At 26.4% G+C, this 16,312-nt stretch overlaps 3 protein-coding genes across 7 annotated transcripts in view; 1 reads left to right on the forward strand and 2 right to left on the reverse strand.

Annotated features, from left to right (window-relative positions):
- LOC413464 (tyrosine-protein kinase Src64B) overlaps positions 1–9,608 on the reverse strand; it is a 70,654-nt gene extending 61,046 nt beyond the window's left edge. For 2 of the 4 annotated variants that reach the window (XM_396908.7, XM_006560103.3), the window contains exon 1: positions 9,373–9,608. The gene's annotated coding sequence lies outside the window, so the exon portion shown is untranslated. Of the gene's footprint in view, positions 1–6,874; positions 7,039–8,393; positions 8,489–9,372 lie in introns of all 4 variants that reach the window. The other 2 variants (XM_026443428.1, XM_026443429.1) reach the window with 2 other exon arrangements.
- A 504-nt stretch (positions 9,609–10,112) lies between these two features.
- Positions 10,113–12,861, forward strand: LOC409920 (ubiquitin-conjugating enzyme E2 variant 2). Its single transcript, XM_393411.6, has 4 exons — positions 10,113–10,369; positions 10,792–10,934; positions 11,219–11,344; positions 11,417–12,861. The coding sequence occupies exons 1-4, from the start codon at positions 10,345–10,347 to the stop codon at positions 11,555–11,557; spliced, it is 435 nt and encodes a 144-aa protein (XP_393411.1). The 5' UTR covers positions 10,113–10,344; the 3' UTR covers positions 11,558–12,861.
- Positions 12,862–13,218: 357 nt separating this feature from the next.
- Positions 13,219–16,089, reverse strand: LOC413605 (cytochrome c1, heme protein, mitochondrial). 2 transcript variants are annotated; one of them, XM_006560107.3, is made up of 9 exons: positions 15,956–16,089; positions 15,703–15,820; positions 15,081–15,128; positions 14,697–14,845; positions 14,477–14,609; positions 14,108–14,272; positions 13,851–13,964; positions 13,635–13,769; positions 13,219–13,558 (listed from the first exon to the last, which is right to left on the reverse strand). In XM_006560107.3, exons 2-9 carry the CDS (start codon positions 15,772–15,774, stop codon positions 13,442–13,444), a joined length of 933 nt encoding a protein of 310 aa, XP_006560170.1. In that variant the 5' UTR covers positions 15,775–15,820; positions 15,956–16,089; the 3' UTR covers positions 13,219–13,441. The 2 variants fall into 2 exon arrangements, with proteins under 2 accessions (XP_006560170.1, XP_397047.2); XM_397047.7 differs by having other exon boundaries at positions 15,081–15,131.
- Between the last annotated feature and the right edge of the window lie 223 nt (positions 16,090–16,312).

Below are 16,312 nucleotides of genomic sequence, written 5' to 3' on the forward strand. Positions count from 1 at the left end.
CAATGTGCCAGCAGGATCGCCCGCACGAGAGGAGGACTCTCGATAATTCAACGGGACAGGGCGAAAAAAATCAATAGTATAACCACCCCGATAGGGGGTCCCCTAACTCTAACGTGCATATATGGAAGGCCACGAACGGTTTTTCTACCTCGTATACTTAATGAGCACGGCAACCTATTTGCGCAACGCGCACGGTTTAACACTCGACTATACAAGGAGCCGTAGGTCAAGCGATCTTGCTTTTTTTTTTTCTTTCTTGATTTGTTTTTTATATAAACCTCGTCGCTGGTATTTTCCTTTGCGGATATAAATAAATTTTGAAAAGTGATGTTGGCATCAAAGACAAATGTTGGGGTTCTTTTGTTTTATTTCTTTTTTTTTTGACTGATTGTGAAATTTGAAGGATTTTTTTTCATTTACTGATAGATTCTATAATTTTATAAAGATTGGAAAAAAAGTGAAATATTTATATGATATTCGATATCCTTTTGTTAAATACATTTAATTTCAAAAATTTGAAAGAAGAAATAACAAAGAAGAGAACTATGTTAAACTATTATTTTTAATCTCAGATGAAGTGATAATAATTCTTCAACATTTATACCATATTTCATTGTTCTCTCCTCGACACCCACACGAAAAAGATATCGAACAACAAACAAGAGATACTCGTGCATAAAACTAATCTTTTTCACAAACTCGTGATTATCAGAAATCTTAGCTCCCCTAATTATCCGATTACTTTAATTCTCATCGCAAATCTTATCTGTCCAACATCTCGCTCGTAAAATCTCATAGCTAATATCAATCATCTGGACCGACGTGACGTAAACGTATTGTCCCAGATTCGCGAAACTTTCGAGCATCATCGGTGTCGACGCGAAGCATCGCAGCGGAACAAAGAAAACAATAATGTACGCCCGGAAAAGTTTTGGAAAAGGCGGCGCGGAAACATCGACCACCGCCGCCTCCCGTCAAAGGGCTTTTCATCGAATTTTCCCCGAGATAAACACCGAACCCGTAAAATCAAGCGGGATTCTTAACGGAACACGGGAAACGAATATCAAGCAACGAGATCGACCGAACGAGAGAAAGACGAGCGAGCAAGCCCTGTCGTGCCTTCTCTTTCGATAAAACGCTCAAAGGAATTCCCCTCGGTGCACCTTGTTTCTCGCTAGGAAAAGCGGAACTCGCGAGACTCGCGTCAAAGAACATTATTTCCCGCCGTGTAGGAGAAAAAGAGAGAGAGAGAGAAGGGGAGGAGGAGAAAAAGAAGAAAATACGATAAGAGGCCTCGACGCTTTTTGTGCCAGCTTAACACACGAGGAGAGGAAAGAGAGAGAGAGAGAGAGAGAGAGGGAGAGAAAGAGGAAAATTCAGAGATTAGCAACGATATGGAACGAGACGAAACGGAACGGAAGCATTTTCTACGCGTGACGCGCGTGTAAAAGTGCGTATCGATTTGTGAAAGCGAGAGTAAAGAGAGTAATACTTGAGAGTAAAATTTACGAGACTTAGTCTCGAGAATTATTTTTAAAACAGGATAACGAAAAATCGAGAATAAATTCTCGAGAATTATTTTTCAGAATGTTTCTTGCAAACGGAAACTATGTTGATTGTCCGATAGGTTTGATCAGATTCGCATTCTAATTCTGTGCTGTGAGTTTGGTATTTTTTTCTTTTCCTTATATTGTTACAAAAAACCTAAAAAAAGTGGTTGGCTCGTCACGATGAATCTCGTTAACTATTTCGAGGGTGAACGGGACTAAAATAAGGATGGTCTCGAAGGACGCTTCAGAGGGTTCTCTGAATCAACCCCTGGAGACAGGAGTTAGGGAGAGAACACGGGACGACGATCGATTTTTCCGAAGGTTTTTCATCGGTGATCGTCCCAAAGTCTAGGACCTAGACCATGGATTCCCAACCTCTGGGTCGCGACCCACAAAGGGGTTGCAACAGTTATTTTTACTTGGAATTCATTTATATGGAAAATGTAGTAATAAAAAATTTTCAATACTTATTTGATATAATTACATGAAAGAATAAATAAGAAATAAACTAGCAATGATAATTTCTAAATTATTGATATTTAAATTTTTAAAGAAATACATTTATAAAAGGAAAAGAATCGATAACCGTTTATTATAAAAGGGGTCGCATCTCAAAAAAAGGTTGGGAAACACTGTCTTAGATATTGTTCTCTTTCCCTCCATTTCACGTTGTATCCAGAAAACGGTTTAATCTTGGAACAAAGTACATCTGTCGTGTTGCTAAACACGTATACATTGATAATTCTTCCCCCATTGAATTATCTCCATGAATTCTATATTATTAACATATGCTTAATGTATACAGTGAATTAATATATTCATGGCATAGAATAGATTCTACAAATAAACACAAAATTTGGTAAAAACGTTAAAACTTATTTAAAAAGTTAAGACTTTATAGTCATATAAATATAATTTATAGTTAATAAATCAGTTAAGACTTATTTATAAAGTTATAGAACAATTTAAATTAGGCAAAACAAGATTATATATAACATAAAATAAAGAAGTTCCAATGTTTGTCACATCAAGTATCACTCTATTTTTTTCTCAATTTAAATTGCTTCTAATTTAATAAATAAGCCTTAACCAATATTTTTGTACATCAATTTTCATATTTATTTTGTCTACAATCCTTCAATGGTCTCATAAATTTGAATACTCTATACATACTGCCTACATATATTAATAATCTAGAAATTCATCGAGATAGCCCAACGAGGGGGAAAATTATCAACGGTGTGGGATATTATTTTACTGTGGAACTATTTCGGTTCAAAGCTCGATAAATCGATTCTCAACGTTTCGGTGTCTCTATTGGACGAGAGAATAATTGAAAAGCTGGACGGATTCTGTCGCGTCAATAACGCGAGGAATGATATTCGCGGTTCGTAGAGAACCATCCGTCTATCTACGAAAATTGTTCGAGGATAGAATATTGGTGGAGAGAAGAAACGATGTTTTGTCTTGTGATTGGTGCACGAGGCTTTTGTACACGGTCGGTGTTGCGTTCGACAAACACAACGAGCACACGGAACGGGGCAAATATGGGAGGGTGCAAACGAGAGAACAGGGCGATTCTGAGTGTAGAGAGGAAAATAAAAATTATGGGTGAGACACGTGTAGGTGGTGCGTCTACGTAGAATTATTTTTACACAGTCTCTTTATTCGTCCTTTTATTATTCATGGTAGCGTTTGTTATGGGAATTGCGTTTGTGTTTCATAGATTGAAAAACTTTTTATATATGTTATATGGAAATATTAGGGATAGACGAAATTTATATTCAATTATTCAATTGAACTAATCTAAGAATTTTCCCATAACTTATTTATGCTGTGCTATTTTTGCTCCAAATCTAGAAAAGAAAAATATTTCTAAAAAAAAAGTCAAATGAAGATTTATTTTTTTTAAAAATTAATTTTTTATGAAGACTAGAAATGATATAACTTTAATTTATAATATTTTTATTATTGGATGTAATTTCAACCATCCATTTTTCATTTTAACTATTTAATTAAGAAAGTAACTATTAAAAAAGTATTTAAGTAAGAATAAATTTAATATATTTTATCAAATAATAATAATAATAATAATAATAAAATTTTTATAATTTGTTAAAATATAAAATTATTTTAACATTTAATTTCTAATATATTCAAATTTGAAATTATTTTCTTAAAAATATTAGTATTGGTACACATTATGATATTCTTTCATGACTAGTCTTCATTTTTCTTGCCACTCCCTTATATATTTTATCCAAGGAATGGAAATTAAATTTTCATTTCACAAATGAAAGAGAGCTACGTACCATCAGCTAAAAGTATAAAACCATTTGAACTTGTTTTGTTTCTTTTTATAGTAAGATAGTATAATCAAATTAGATTTGCAATGATGTGCAATGTCTGTTAGCACTTTAATACGTGGAAAGTGGATTTCAGAATATCAAAGTGATATTTTTATAAAAATGTTTACTACATTATAATTACTCTATGTGAAACTAATACGCAAAACGAACAAATAGCAATTATAAGATAAAAATGAAGACAGAAATATTCTAAACAAAATGATATAAAGATGAAATTAATCAAGAGTTCCTCTCCTTATCAACAATTTTAAAATTTTGAAAGAAGATCTTGAAAAAAGATCTTGAAAGAAGATCTATTAACAACAATCTAATATATAGGTCCATAAAAAAATAAAATAAAAATAAATTTCTAAAACTCTTCTTTCCCTTAAATCATTTTAAATTGATATCAAGATTAACAAATGGAGTGAAGAATAAAAAAGAAAGAAATAAAGAAATTTTAAACCAAAACATAGTGTTATTATTTGAGAATGTGACTATAGGATGCTCAACCAAGCAAACATGTCGAATTGCCTACTTCCGGGACACGAATGCCGCTGTAACCGAGTCGATGAGGTCCCCAAGGGCACAAAGGACTGTTCGCAGAAAGGAAAACTCGAGGCCACGTCCCCACCCTCTAAATCGCGACTTTCGACGGATAACTGGCACGAATCCAACGGAAGCGTTTGCTCGATTCGCGCAACCGGAGGTGCTACGTGGCTTAGATTTACACGCAGTTCCGTCTAGCGATGCAACCAGCCATAAATAAGCCACCGAACAACAAAAATTGTATTTATAACGAGGAACGATAATATACGATGCTTAAAAGCTCCAAAAGTTTTGGAGCATGAATAATTTTGTTATCTTCGAAATTTATGAAACGAGCTTTTATTATTTATTTCTTATGTTATTTATACATCTGCTTTAATAAATGTTGGATGTCGTGTAAAATATGATAATCGATCGAATTTTTATATATTTATGCAAAATAACAGTCCTCAAGATGAACAAGATTTGTAAAAATTATTTATGAAGACAATTATCTCACTTAATGAAATTCGTTAATGAAATTCATTAAAGAAATTTGGAACGAAGTATCATGGAAGCACACATTAAGAAAATTTGAAAAATGAACAAAAATGATGACAAAAATGAAGAATTTTTGTAATTTTCCTCTTTGAAAAATTGTAATTATTTTAAAACAATTTCATTAATCATTTCTTTTGAAACATCTAATTAAAATATCATATAATATATCTCTTCATTTTATTAAAGTTAAAAAACTTATAATTTTCCTTCTCTTTTTTCTTTAATTTTATTAAATATCTTTCTTCTTTATATTTTTCTTATAATAGATACTTGTTCCTGTCTTTAACAGATTATCTTTAAGAGAAAAATAATGATTTCATTAACGAATAAATTAATAAGTAAGATATGTACAATGTCCCCTAAAATGAAACTGATTCCTTGATATTCAAAAGAAAGAACAAAGTAAATGCTTTCTTGATTTCCGAAAGTTAGTGTAATCACTGGTTCACGACAATGAAAGACAGAAAAAGATCTCCCCCCTTTAATGAGCGCGTTTCAACGCTAAATGGCGTTGCTCGTGAAAAGATGTTTTGCATTTAAAACACGCCCGAATGGGATGAGACGTGAAGAGGGTAGTATTTCGAGAAATCGTAATAAAGAAATTCTTCCCGGGCTATTCCACGACTCTTCTTTTTATCTGAGAACTTCCACTACCCCCGTCGTCTTACGACTTGGGGAACATAGACACCGGAGAACAGGAAGACTTTTTAAGTGGCTCGAGATAATCTCAAAGAACCTACCTACAAATTCGCATGTAGCGGTCTCGAAATATATCGTCACATTAATACAATATCCTTTTTCTTTCTCTTTTTCTTTCTTTTTTTTCTTTCGTAAACTATATAAGAAAGAATATATCAAATATAATTTTTCATATTAAAAATTATTACTTAATTCCTTGACGAAAACTTGTGCCCTAATTATATGAAACAGTGAATAAAATTTGAGGTTATATCTTTTGATTGTTGATTTGAGATAAAATAAAATTAGGAAATTGTTCGTGAAAACGAATAATAGATCTACGATCATAAATATTAAAGTATTATTCGATTCGAGATTATCGAAAAAATTATTTATCAATTCTTTTTTATGCAGGATAACGATTTTTATTTATGCAAGATAATTATCCCAGACGCAGCAAAAATCTGTAAAAATTATTTAAAATTATATAAAGAAACTATAACAACTAAAAATTAAATATTTAAAAATTTTAAATTTAAAAATAGAATTTTATTTAGATAATTCTAAAAGATATATGAATTATATATAAAAAAATTATTAAAATTTCTATGATACGAATTATACAAAGATATAATTTGAAAATATACATAATATTATATCATAATATGTATTAATATAATAAACAAGAGTTACCTGTAATATATTAATAATTATAATTTGATAATTATAATTAAAGAGACAAAACTTGAAAGAAAAAAAGTTTCTCTAATATTTAATCCATATCATATAAGTTTCTTGTCTAATCCAAATCTAAAAAAAAGAAAATTATTCAAGTTTTAATATTAAAATTATTAAATATACAATTTTAAGTTTGAAAAAGATTCAAAGTTAACTATGTAAATTTAATATTGCATGATATTATAGTATTTTATTTTCTAAAAGTCTAATACTGTTTTCGACATAAGATTATTGAGAACATCGACATAGATCCGTCTTGTCGTATTTAAAGATACATTGACGCACATAGTTTCGTATCTTTTAAATGTCGTTGGTGGGCGTAGAATGCTAAATGTTCACAAGAGCAAAATGATTTTGAATATATCTAGATTTAATACATTAACATTTTTTTCTTTTTTGTTTTTTTCGTTCACTTAAATTCATATATATGTATATTAAAATTTCTTAAAATTTTCAAAAATATATTATTACCTGTTTCTTACGACGTAATACACGAACTGTTCAATATATCCGGAAGAGATAAAGCCTCTTGAATGAACATTCTATCCTATCATCCAAAGATATTTTAACACACGTGGTTATAAATGACGTCGTCTTAATTTTTAACTTAATAGTTTCAACACCAGTTTTAAAAACTAAAAAAAAGAAAGAATTTGAAATGTTTGATGTTATTTTAATTATAAAATAATTATAATTGCTCTCTATGGCATCCATGTTTCGTTACACAATCACGTGACTTTATAAAACAATATGATTGGTGAAATTTTGAAATTCAAAAAAACTGAATATTTCTTGTTTTCTAAATTGATTCTATTATTACATGGAGAATGTTAATTGATTAAATTTTTTTACAAAATAAAAAATAAATTAAAACTATTAAAAACTAGAATAACAATATGTATTTATTTCTTTACTCGATAAAAAAAAATAAAAAATCCGTAATTTCTAGTAATAAAAAACTAACATAAAATTCTCTATTGTCAGAAATATACTATATGTAGCTTCGATGACTTTAATCGCAAACAATGGCAAAACAATGATTATTCTGAGATGAAAAATGCTGCTTGTATCGTCATACTCGCTCTCCTATATTTTTATTAACGATGATGTTTTCATATTGTTTCAATTATAATAGAATAATAATAAATTATAGAGTTATAGAATTATTTATTTTATAAAATTTAAAAATATAATAAAGAACTTTAAAAACTGATTTTTTTTCGAAAATAAAACCTTATTTAAAATATTTTTATCTTTTTTTAAATATAAAGAATTAAATTTTATTCAATAATGTTATTCTTTATAATATATAAATAAAAACAAAATTCTACTATACATTAATTTTAGTGAAATTGTAAAAGTTACTAGCTATAAATTACTAATAAATTGAATTATTAAATTAAATAAATTAATAAATTTATAAACATGCAAAAGTATTATATTTATATTATGTATAATATAATATATGGAAATATATTTATATATTTCAATAATTAACTGAAATATAACTAAATACAAAATTTCAAAAATATATTATTTCGTTATATGACCAATCAATATAATACATAACTAAAACGACTTTAATTCATAAAACTAATAAAAAAATAAAAAAATTAAATATTAATAAAAATTTATAAATTGTATTCTGGAATATTTTCGTAAATTTGTAACATTAGCATTTAGTAACAATGTTATCGAACGTGAACGATAACGGTCAATCCACGTTGCAAAGTGGGCGCGTGTGGTGAAAGCTCGCAATGCCGTATGTGCATGCCGGTGACGCCATGTAACGATAGATTTTCAATTAAAGAAAATTCATGGTGACAGCATATATCATATGGTTGATATGATTTCTATCTGTATCATTTCTGCGCGTCGAGAAATAGGTTTAACAGAATATTGTCGAAGTTAATCGCATCTATAACGGTACATACCTAAACCGAACGAATGAACAACAAATCGAAAAGGATACATTTATTAGCTGTCTTACTTTCATTCTTGTCATTACTTGTTCCCATTTTCACGGTTCACTGCGAGATCACTCAATGACAATAATGCTCAATGATTGTGAATGGAAAATGTAGACTGTATTTGATAGAACAAAAATAACTATATTAATAAATAATGTAAAACTATTGAAACTTGACTATAGCTATAAGAATAATGATTATCATTTTATTCGATTCCTGTAAATATTTACAGGTTTTAAAATAATTAAACACAATTATAGAAATTTCCGTTTATAAAATATTATAAATTCATTGAGATAGAATAAACACATTTAAATATTTAGATTATGTGCTGTTTGATTTATGTGCTCTTTACATAAAAGTAAAAATAAAAAAAATTAAGCAAATATGCATATCAATAATACGTATAAGTCAAATAATAAATCTTGTATTTATATATTTATAATTAAAAAAAATAATTATAGAAAAATGTTAAAATAAAATAAAAAAAAAATTATATATATTTTATACTATATATTTTAGAATATACAATCATATAATATCAAAAATTGAATTGCAGTCAATCATAAAATCAATTTTTATTATAATTTTTTATTACAAAAACTGAGATTGAAATATTGAAACTAAAAATTATTATAAAATTTAAAATTGTTCGTTATATTACGTATCATCGTGAAAGCCACTTTATGATATCTACCATTTACAGTTTTTAAAAGAATTCTTTTAATTATGAAACAAATATTATTTAGATTAAAAAATAATTTAAATAACGTAATGTAAGAGCTTAAGAAAGTATATATATTCTTTATAATTCTTTTAAATAATTCTTTTAAATATTTAGAAATTAGCAACAATGTGCAGCCAAAGGTCAATGGCGTTCGTTTGTTTATTATGGTGAGCACTTCAATAGATATATCTATAGGTATGTCAAACAGCACACACACGGATATTAGAATAAACTCTTAACGCAAAAAATTCAAATTATTTTCTTCTACATACCTGTCTTATGGCAGGATTTTCGGCGTTCTTCGAGTAATCCGCGTTCAATGGAATATTCAATTAATCATATAACACATTTTAACACACGCCGGGATGCACTATGCACAGAAAGAGTCAACGAATGCACCACGAGCAGACTGACAGTTACCACGGGTTGTTCATTATTGGAAAATCTGTCTTGCAGGCTGCTCTTGCGCAGCCGGCGCGATACTACTGACTTCCTCCCCTCTACAAGTTGACGCCATTTGTACCAACCTTCTTTCCCTTTCATAACCGTATCGAAAAAAAATGGAACCCTGACTTTGTATATATTAAATTCGATATTTATTAATAATATGCAAAATTGAATTTAAATTAAAACTTTGGTATATTTTCTAATTTATATTTTGATTAATATTTATGAAATTTAATAAATTTTTATTAAATAAATTGTATATAACTTTTCTATAAAAATAATTATTGTTAATATTTTTTGATTGTGTATATATATATATGTCGTTTTTATATCTACTATAAAATATAATATATATAATTATAAAATAATTTATATTTATTAAGAAAAAAACATTTATTTATATAAATATTAAAATATTAAATTTTTTCAATAATATTTGCCATTATAAATATAAAAATATAAATATTTTTAAATTTAAAGAAATGATAAATTTATAAGCATAAAATTTATAAAAACGCTAGGATAATTAAAAGTCTGAAATCTATAATGTAGTAATTCCATCTAGACAGTGAATAGTCTGTGGAAACAGACAACCTCACGGAGGTTGGCTGAATTTTCGCAAAGTGAATTTCACTTGATTATTAGATATTATTTTCTTCATCTTAGCTTCGGGTAATGAAAGATTTATACTATAATTAAAACGCATATTCTAAAGTGATTTGGTTTGAAGCATATTATTGGGTGTTAATTTGGTATTCTTTAGAAAAATATACAGCGTTTCACAAAAATAAGATATCATGGCGGTACCCACTACCGGTGTAGGTAAGTATTTTATATCTGTTTTTTACGGGCTAAAAAATGCAAACAACAAACAGATTTTATATCATTTGAAAATTAAAGAGTTCAAATTAAAGAATCATATATAAAATATTATTATGAAAATTATATCTCTAAAATCTTGATAAAATATAAGAGTAGACATATAATGTAGAAAGATATCACGCACAGTAAATGTATATAAAACTAATTAATAGTATATCGGGGTTTTGAAAATATCATTATTATTTTATTTTTTTTATATAAATAAAATTATATATATCATAAAAAATATTTGAAAATATTAACGAGAAGATTACGTCGTGCAAAATTACAGACTCATAACCTATATTTATGTTTTAGTGATTTTAATTAATAATATTTTATTGGTAGCTTTATAAAAAATAATTTCAATTTTATGTTTTTAGTTGTGCCTCGAAACTTTCGTTTATTAGAGGAATTAGAACAAGGTCAAAAAGGTGTAGGTGATGGTACAATCAGTTGGGGCTTAGAAAACGATGATGATATGACTCTTACACATTGGACTGGAATGATAATTGGACCACCTAGAGTAATTTTTTCTAAATTTTTATAAAATTCTATTTGATATATTAATTTAAAATTTAAATTCCTATGTATTGTATACATTATATTTATATAAATATTTGCTTATAATATTATGCTAAATATAAATTTGTATTGCTTAAAAATTATAATAATAATAGCAAATTAAAATTAATTATATTATATTAAAAAAAAAATGAGTTTACCATTATTAATAAGAAAAATAATATTAAATATATACAGATATTATTGATTAAATATATTAACTACATATTATACAATATTTTTTAGACACCATACGAAAATAGAATGTATAGTTTGAAAATTGATTGTGGTCAAAGATATCCAGATGATGCACCCAATGTAAGATTTTTAAGCAGGATCAATATGAATTGTATTAATAGTACTACTGGTGCAGTAAGTATTTTTTTTTAATTTTTTTTTTTTTAATAATATAAAAGTAAATATTTAATGTATTAAATTTTATAGGTTGATAACCGCAGTGTACCAGTGCTTGCAAAGTGGCAACGAGAATACACAATTAAGACAGTTCTTCAAGAACTTCGTCGTTTAATGACATTGAAGGAAAATATGAAATTATCTCAGCCTCCAGAGGGTAGCACTTTTTAGCCTAACCACATATAAACATAACATCTCTTCCTTTCTGCAATTGCATGGGGTGAGATTCAATGAAGGTACCAAATATTAAATCGGTACCAAGTTAAGACATATACTAAGAAATAACATCTGTATAAAAAAAGAAAAAAGAAAGGAAATGATGACTATAAAAGTTGATTCAGTGTTTTCAATTTACTAAAATATTTACTTACAAAATTCATAAATCATTTATTATTACTTACTATTTCTTAAACTTATAGCATATTTCATATATATATATATATACATATATATAATATATATAATATATACATATATATGTAAAACTATTTTATTTTTAATATTTTATTTTAAAAACATGCACACGTATTTAATTTAAGAAAATGCTGTTTCAGCTTTTTAAGTTAATACGATTTAAAATAAAATATTTTGATTCTTAAAACTGGAAACACAGACTGTGTAATAAAAGTAATAATCAATAAGAATAACTTATGCCTTCAAAGTTTTTTAAGTAAAACAAAATAGCCTGAATAACATTTCAGTTTGAGCATAAGTGCCATTTCATAATTTGTGGAGGTGTCTCAGTAATTATTATTGTAGACAATTCTAAATTTTAATAATTTATATTTTTGTGTGCTCATTTTTACCAAATCTTATTTTACTTTTTCTCTGTTAATTGTTATTCAAATATTAGCAAATAGCAGGTTGTTGAGATCAATATTTGATATAATAATGTGCCTTTTTGTGCAAATAGCATAAAAATGAGCATATATTGAGCGTATTTGGTTGAGACATCATCCAAGAACGGCCTCTTCTATATAGAGAAAAGTGTTTCTTAACTAATAAACAATTTATGTTATAATTAAAACATATAAAATAATTTGATTTATAATAATATGTGGATAATGGTATAGTGTTTTGCATCACTGTATGAAGACATTTACATCAATGTATGAAGCATTAGATTAAAATTTAATTTCTCTCTTCCATTCCATTATTTATATATTAGAAATATATTTTAAGTTTTTTTGGTCACTATAATGCAAATATAATACACATGTATTATTTACTCTTTGATCAAAGCTTCATAATTGATGTATTTATAAAATCATACTTAATTTTTAATAAAAATCCAAAGTATCATAAATAAGTTTTTAATCATTAGAGAATCAGGTTTGAATGCTAGTGCAGTTCTATTATAAATTGCTACAAACTATACCGTTCCCATGAAGTTGTATACAGAGCGGAAAAAAGTTTTCCATAATTATGTTACATTTTAGAAAAAGAAATATAATCATAAATTATTTCAAACATAATATAATTTTTTGAAATTTTATTATCCAAATTATAGTAATATCTATCCTTAATTAAAGTAAATCCAAACCAAAGTACCAGATTTTTAACAGTTCACATTTATTGAATAATATTATAAAATTCTCAACTACCTGAAACATTATACATACCTTTTCATCAGCTTTGCATTTTAATATTACACTATAAATGATGTAATAGTGTAATCTAATTCATATTAATGAAAATATTAAGTAATATCACTTCATGTTGATGAAATCATGCTTAAGAATAAACAAATTTCTTTAGAAATTATTTAAAATCAATTTTTTTATTCCTTACATTCAGGGAATTTTTGTTTAGGCAATAAATATATGATTAAATAAGTTTTACAGTTTATTTAAATCTGACGATGATATCATTAATTGTAGTTATATGTACAAGGCGATTGACGCGTTAAATAAACGTCTATCATTTGAGTGCAATTATGTTGTTGTAAATATCGCAACATTCAAACAAAGTAAAAAACTACATTCCAATATGGGAACCTAACATCGTCGGATCATTTTCCTTGAGCTAATGTAGCTTTATATTACTGTAGTTATATTACTGTGGAGGTTTATGTCTTGGAGTGAAAAGTATTTTAGTATTTTTCACAGTTGTCCACTTATGTCTCTTCCAATATACTAATAATGGTATTACTATTGAACTAACACCCAAAAGCTGCAAAATAATTATATAATTTTTAAAATAATAATATATATATTTTTTGAAGTATATATCAATATTAAATATTAACCTTAATAGTAAGTCTCTTTCTTTCATCATGTTCTGAATTTGATGTCCACATAAGAAATTCTACAATATCTTTTGCTAATTGAGAAGCTGATGCAGGAGTGCCATCTTCATATTCTATTACTTCATCATAAATAATCTGAAACATAATAGAAAAAAAAGTTAATTTAGAAATCAATTGTCAAAATCATGTATATCTTAAATAATTATATAAACTTACTTGTGGCATACCAAGAGCTCCACCAACAAAATAAGGATTGAAATATTGACCCTCTCTTATTGGAATACCAGCTGGTGGATCACAATATCCAGTTAATAATGAAAATACATAGTTCTGAAATATAAAATATATGAATAATATATTCATTTCAAGAATATTTTTATAGATAAAAAATAATTTTTTCTAAATAAAATTAGTAAATAATATATAAAATTCAATATATAAAAAAATAAGTAAATCAAATTTAATTATTTTACCTCTCCATGCTCAGTTGCATTAATAATAAATGTTAAATCTGGTGGATAGGCACCATTATTTGCTGCTCTAGCTGCTTCTTCATTTGGATATGGAGGTGGTATATAATCTGATAATTTACCAGGACGCATAAAGTAATTTCCTTGGTCATCAGGACCATCTTGAACCTATATTATTTTTTTTTTAATAAAAAAAAAAAAATAAAATAAATTAATATTTAAAAATATCTTTAATATTTTTAAAATAGTATACTAATATCTACTATTTTTTTAAATAAAATTGTTTTATTAACTTTTAATTACACAATTATATATTTATTATTATTATACTACATTATATCATTCAATTCTATTTTACTTAAAAATATTTACCTGAACTTCTGCTGCAATAGCTTTTACTTCTTCTTCAGTATGTGTAACACCCACAAGATGACGATAAGCCATATATTGTAAACTATGACAAGCTGAACACACATTTTTATATACTTCCCAACCACGTCGAAGACTAAATAATAATATGAAAAAATAATATAAAAAATATATATTTTATTATTAAATTTATGTTCCTCACTTTTCATAATGCTTTTATTACCTTCTATGATCAAGTGCACTAAACATTCCATAAAAACCCCATTTATAGGTTGGTGGATGTGCCACCATATCAAAAGCTTTTACAGATTGATCCAAAGCATAAATTAATGCACTGATACCTCCAGCTGTTACTCCTAAACATGCTAACAGCTGTAATTATTTTTATTATATAAATATATTAAAAGTCTCTTTGTATACAAATATATATATATATATTCATTATGACATAACTGAAACTTACTATAAATATATGTTCAATATATAAGAACATACATATATAACACACATATATTCATGTATTTAATGAGTTTAACTATTATTGGTTGTACATTAGGAATATGGGAATAAGGAAGGCATCTTCAATTCATTACAGAAATACACATACCACTTTTCTGCCTCTAGACCATTGCTTGGCAGTAGAAAAATTATGTACCTGCTAAATTAAAATTTAAATATTAGATAAACTTTTAATTTATAATATAATTTTTTTATTTTAATCTTTTTCAATAATCTTATTCAATAAAATTTATAACATTACATTTTAAAATTCTAAATATTTACATGAATTTCAATGTTATTTTTTTTTAATCCATTATGCAAGTTGTATAATTATTAAAATAATCCAAAGTTATAAATATTTTCAGTTATAAATTTGATTTTTAAACTATCCATATAAATCTTAGATTTGTTTGGCTATGGCAACATCATAATTTTGTATGCTGATAACTATTACATAACATCAAATAAAATGTCTTCAAAATCCTGTTGAAATTATTATCCTGTTATAAAATATGTTTCATTAAAATTGATAAAGTGACACTAAGTACAAAATTAATATATTTTTCAAGAAAAATGTCATAGCAGCCGACAACTTGTATAGTTCATCAAAAGATCTACATTAAGTTCGATACATTAATTTTATAAGATAACATTTAAATAATAAATGATATTTTTAAAGTAAATAAGTTAATACATTTAAAAGCAAGTTAAATTTTTAAATTACATACCTGATTGAATAATGTTCCATAATTTGATTTCAAAAGACCGATTTTATAAACTCGTCCTAATGAAGCCGCCATGTTGGCCAAAGGTACAATGTATAAAGATTCTTAGTCAATTAAATATCTATAAAATAAACATACATATAGTGGTAAAATAGTAATTGTGCATGTTTCATAAAATTTTGTTATCAATATATGCATATTTTTATATGCAATCACAAACCTTTTACAAAGTAGACAAAAAGCAAAAGATACTTACACAACTTTTACTATGTAAGGCGACTATAATCAAGCATACCAATATCATAAGGTCAACATTTAAATGATAAAATTATTAATAAATGTTTATTTTGATTGCATGCAACATTTTTATTCATGTAAATATTAATAAACATAATATATTTTTTTAAATTTAAAGATTGCATTATTCGCAATTTATAACATAATATTTAAAACGTATTTCAATTTAATAGAAGTATACAACATTCTATTAAAAAATATAATTTATATTATTATATTCTTTATCATAATGACTTATTGCTTTCCATTTGTATCATTTTATTTTTGTTCAATTTTGTTACATTTGAAATTTGTAAATCATTTCTAAATATATGGG

Source organism: Apis mellifera, linkage group LG10 (genome assembly GCF_003254395.2).
Source record: "Apis mellifera strain DH4 linkage group LG10, Amel_HAv3.1, whole genome shotgun sequence".
NCBI classification, from domain to species: domain Eukaryota; kingdom Metazoa; phylum Arthropoda; class Insecta; order Hymenoptera; family Apidae; genus Apis; species Apis mellifera.

Excerpts from the sequence above, each read along its gene's own strand:
- LOC409920 (XM_393411.6), top strand. The coding sequence starts at position 10,345 with ATGGCGGTACCCACTACCGGTGTAG. Across the intron at positions 10,370-10,791 it reads GGTACCCACTACCGGTGTAG|TTGTGCCTCGAAACTTTCGT; the intron begins GTAAGTATTTTA and ends TTATGTTTTTAG. Across the intron at positions 10,935-11,218 it reads TGATAATTGGACCACCTAGA|ACACCATACGAAAATAGAAT; the intron begins GTAATTTTTTCT and ends AATATTTTTTAG.
- LOC413605 (XM_397047.7), bottom strand. The coding sequence starts at position 15,774 with ATGGCGGCTTCATTAGGACGAGTTTATAAAATCGGTCTTTTGAAATCA. Across the intron at positions 14,846-15,080 it reads GGTCTAGAGGCAGAAAAGTG|CTGTTAGCATGTTTAGGAGT; the intron begins GTATGTGTATTT and ends AAATAATTACAG. Across the intron at positions 14,273-14,476 it reads CTATTGCAGCAGAAGTTCAG|GTTCAAGATGGTCCTGATGA; the intron begins GTAAATATTTTT and ends AAAATAATATAG.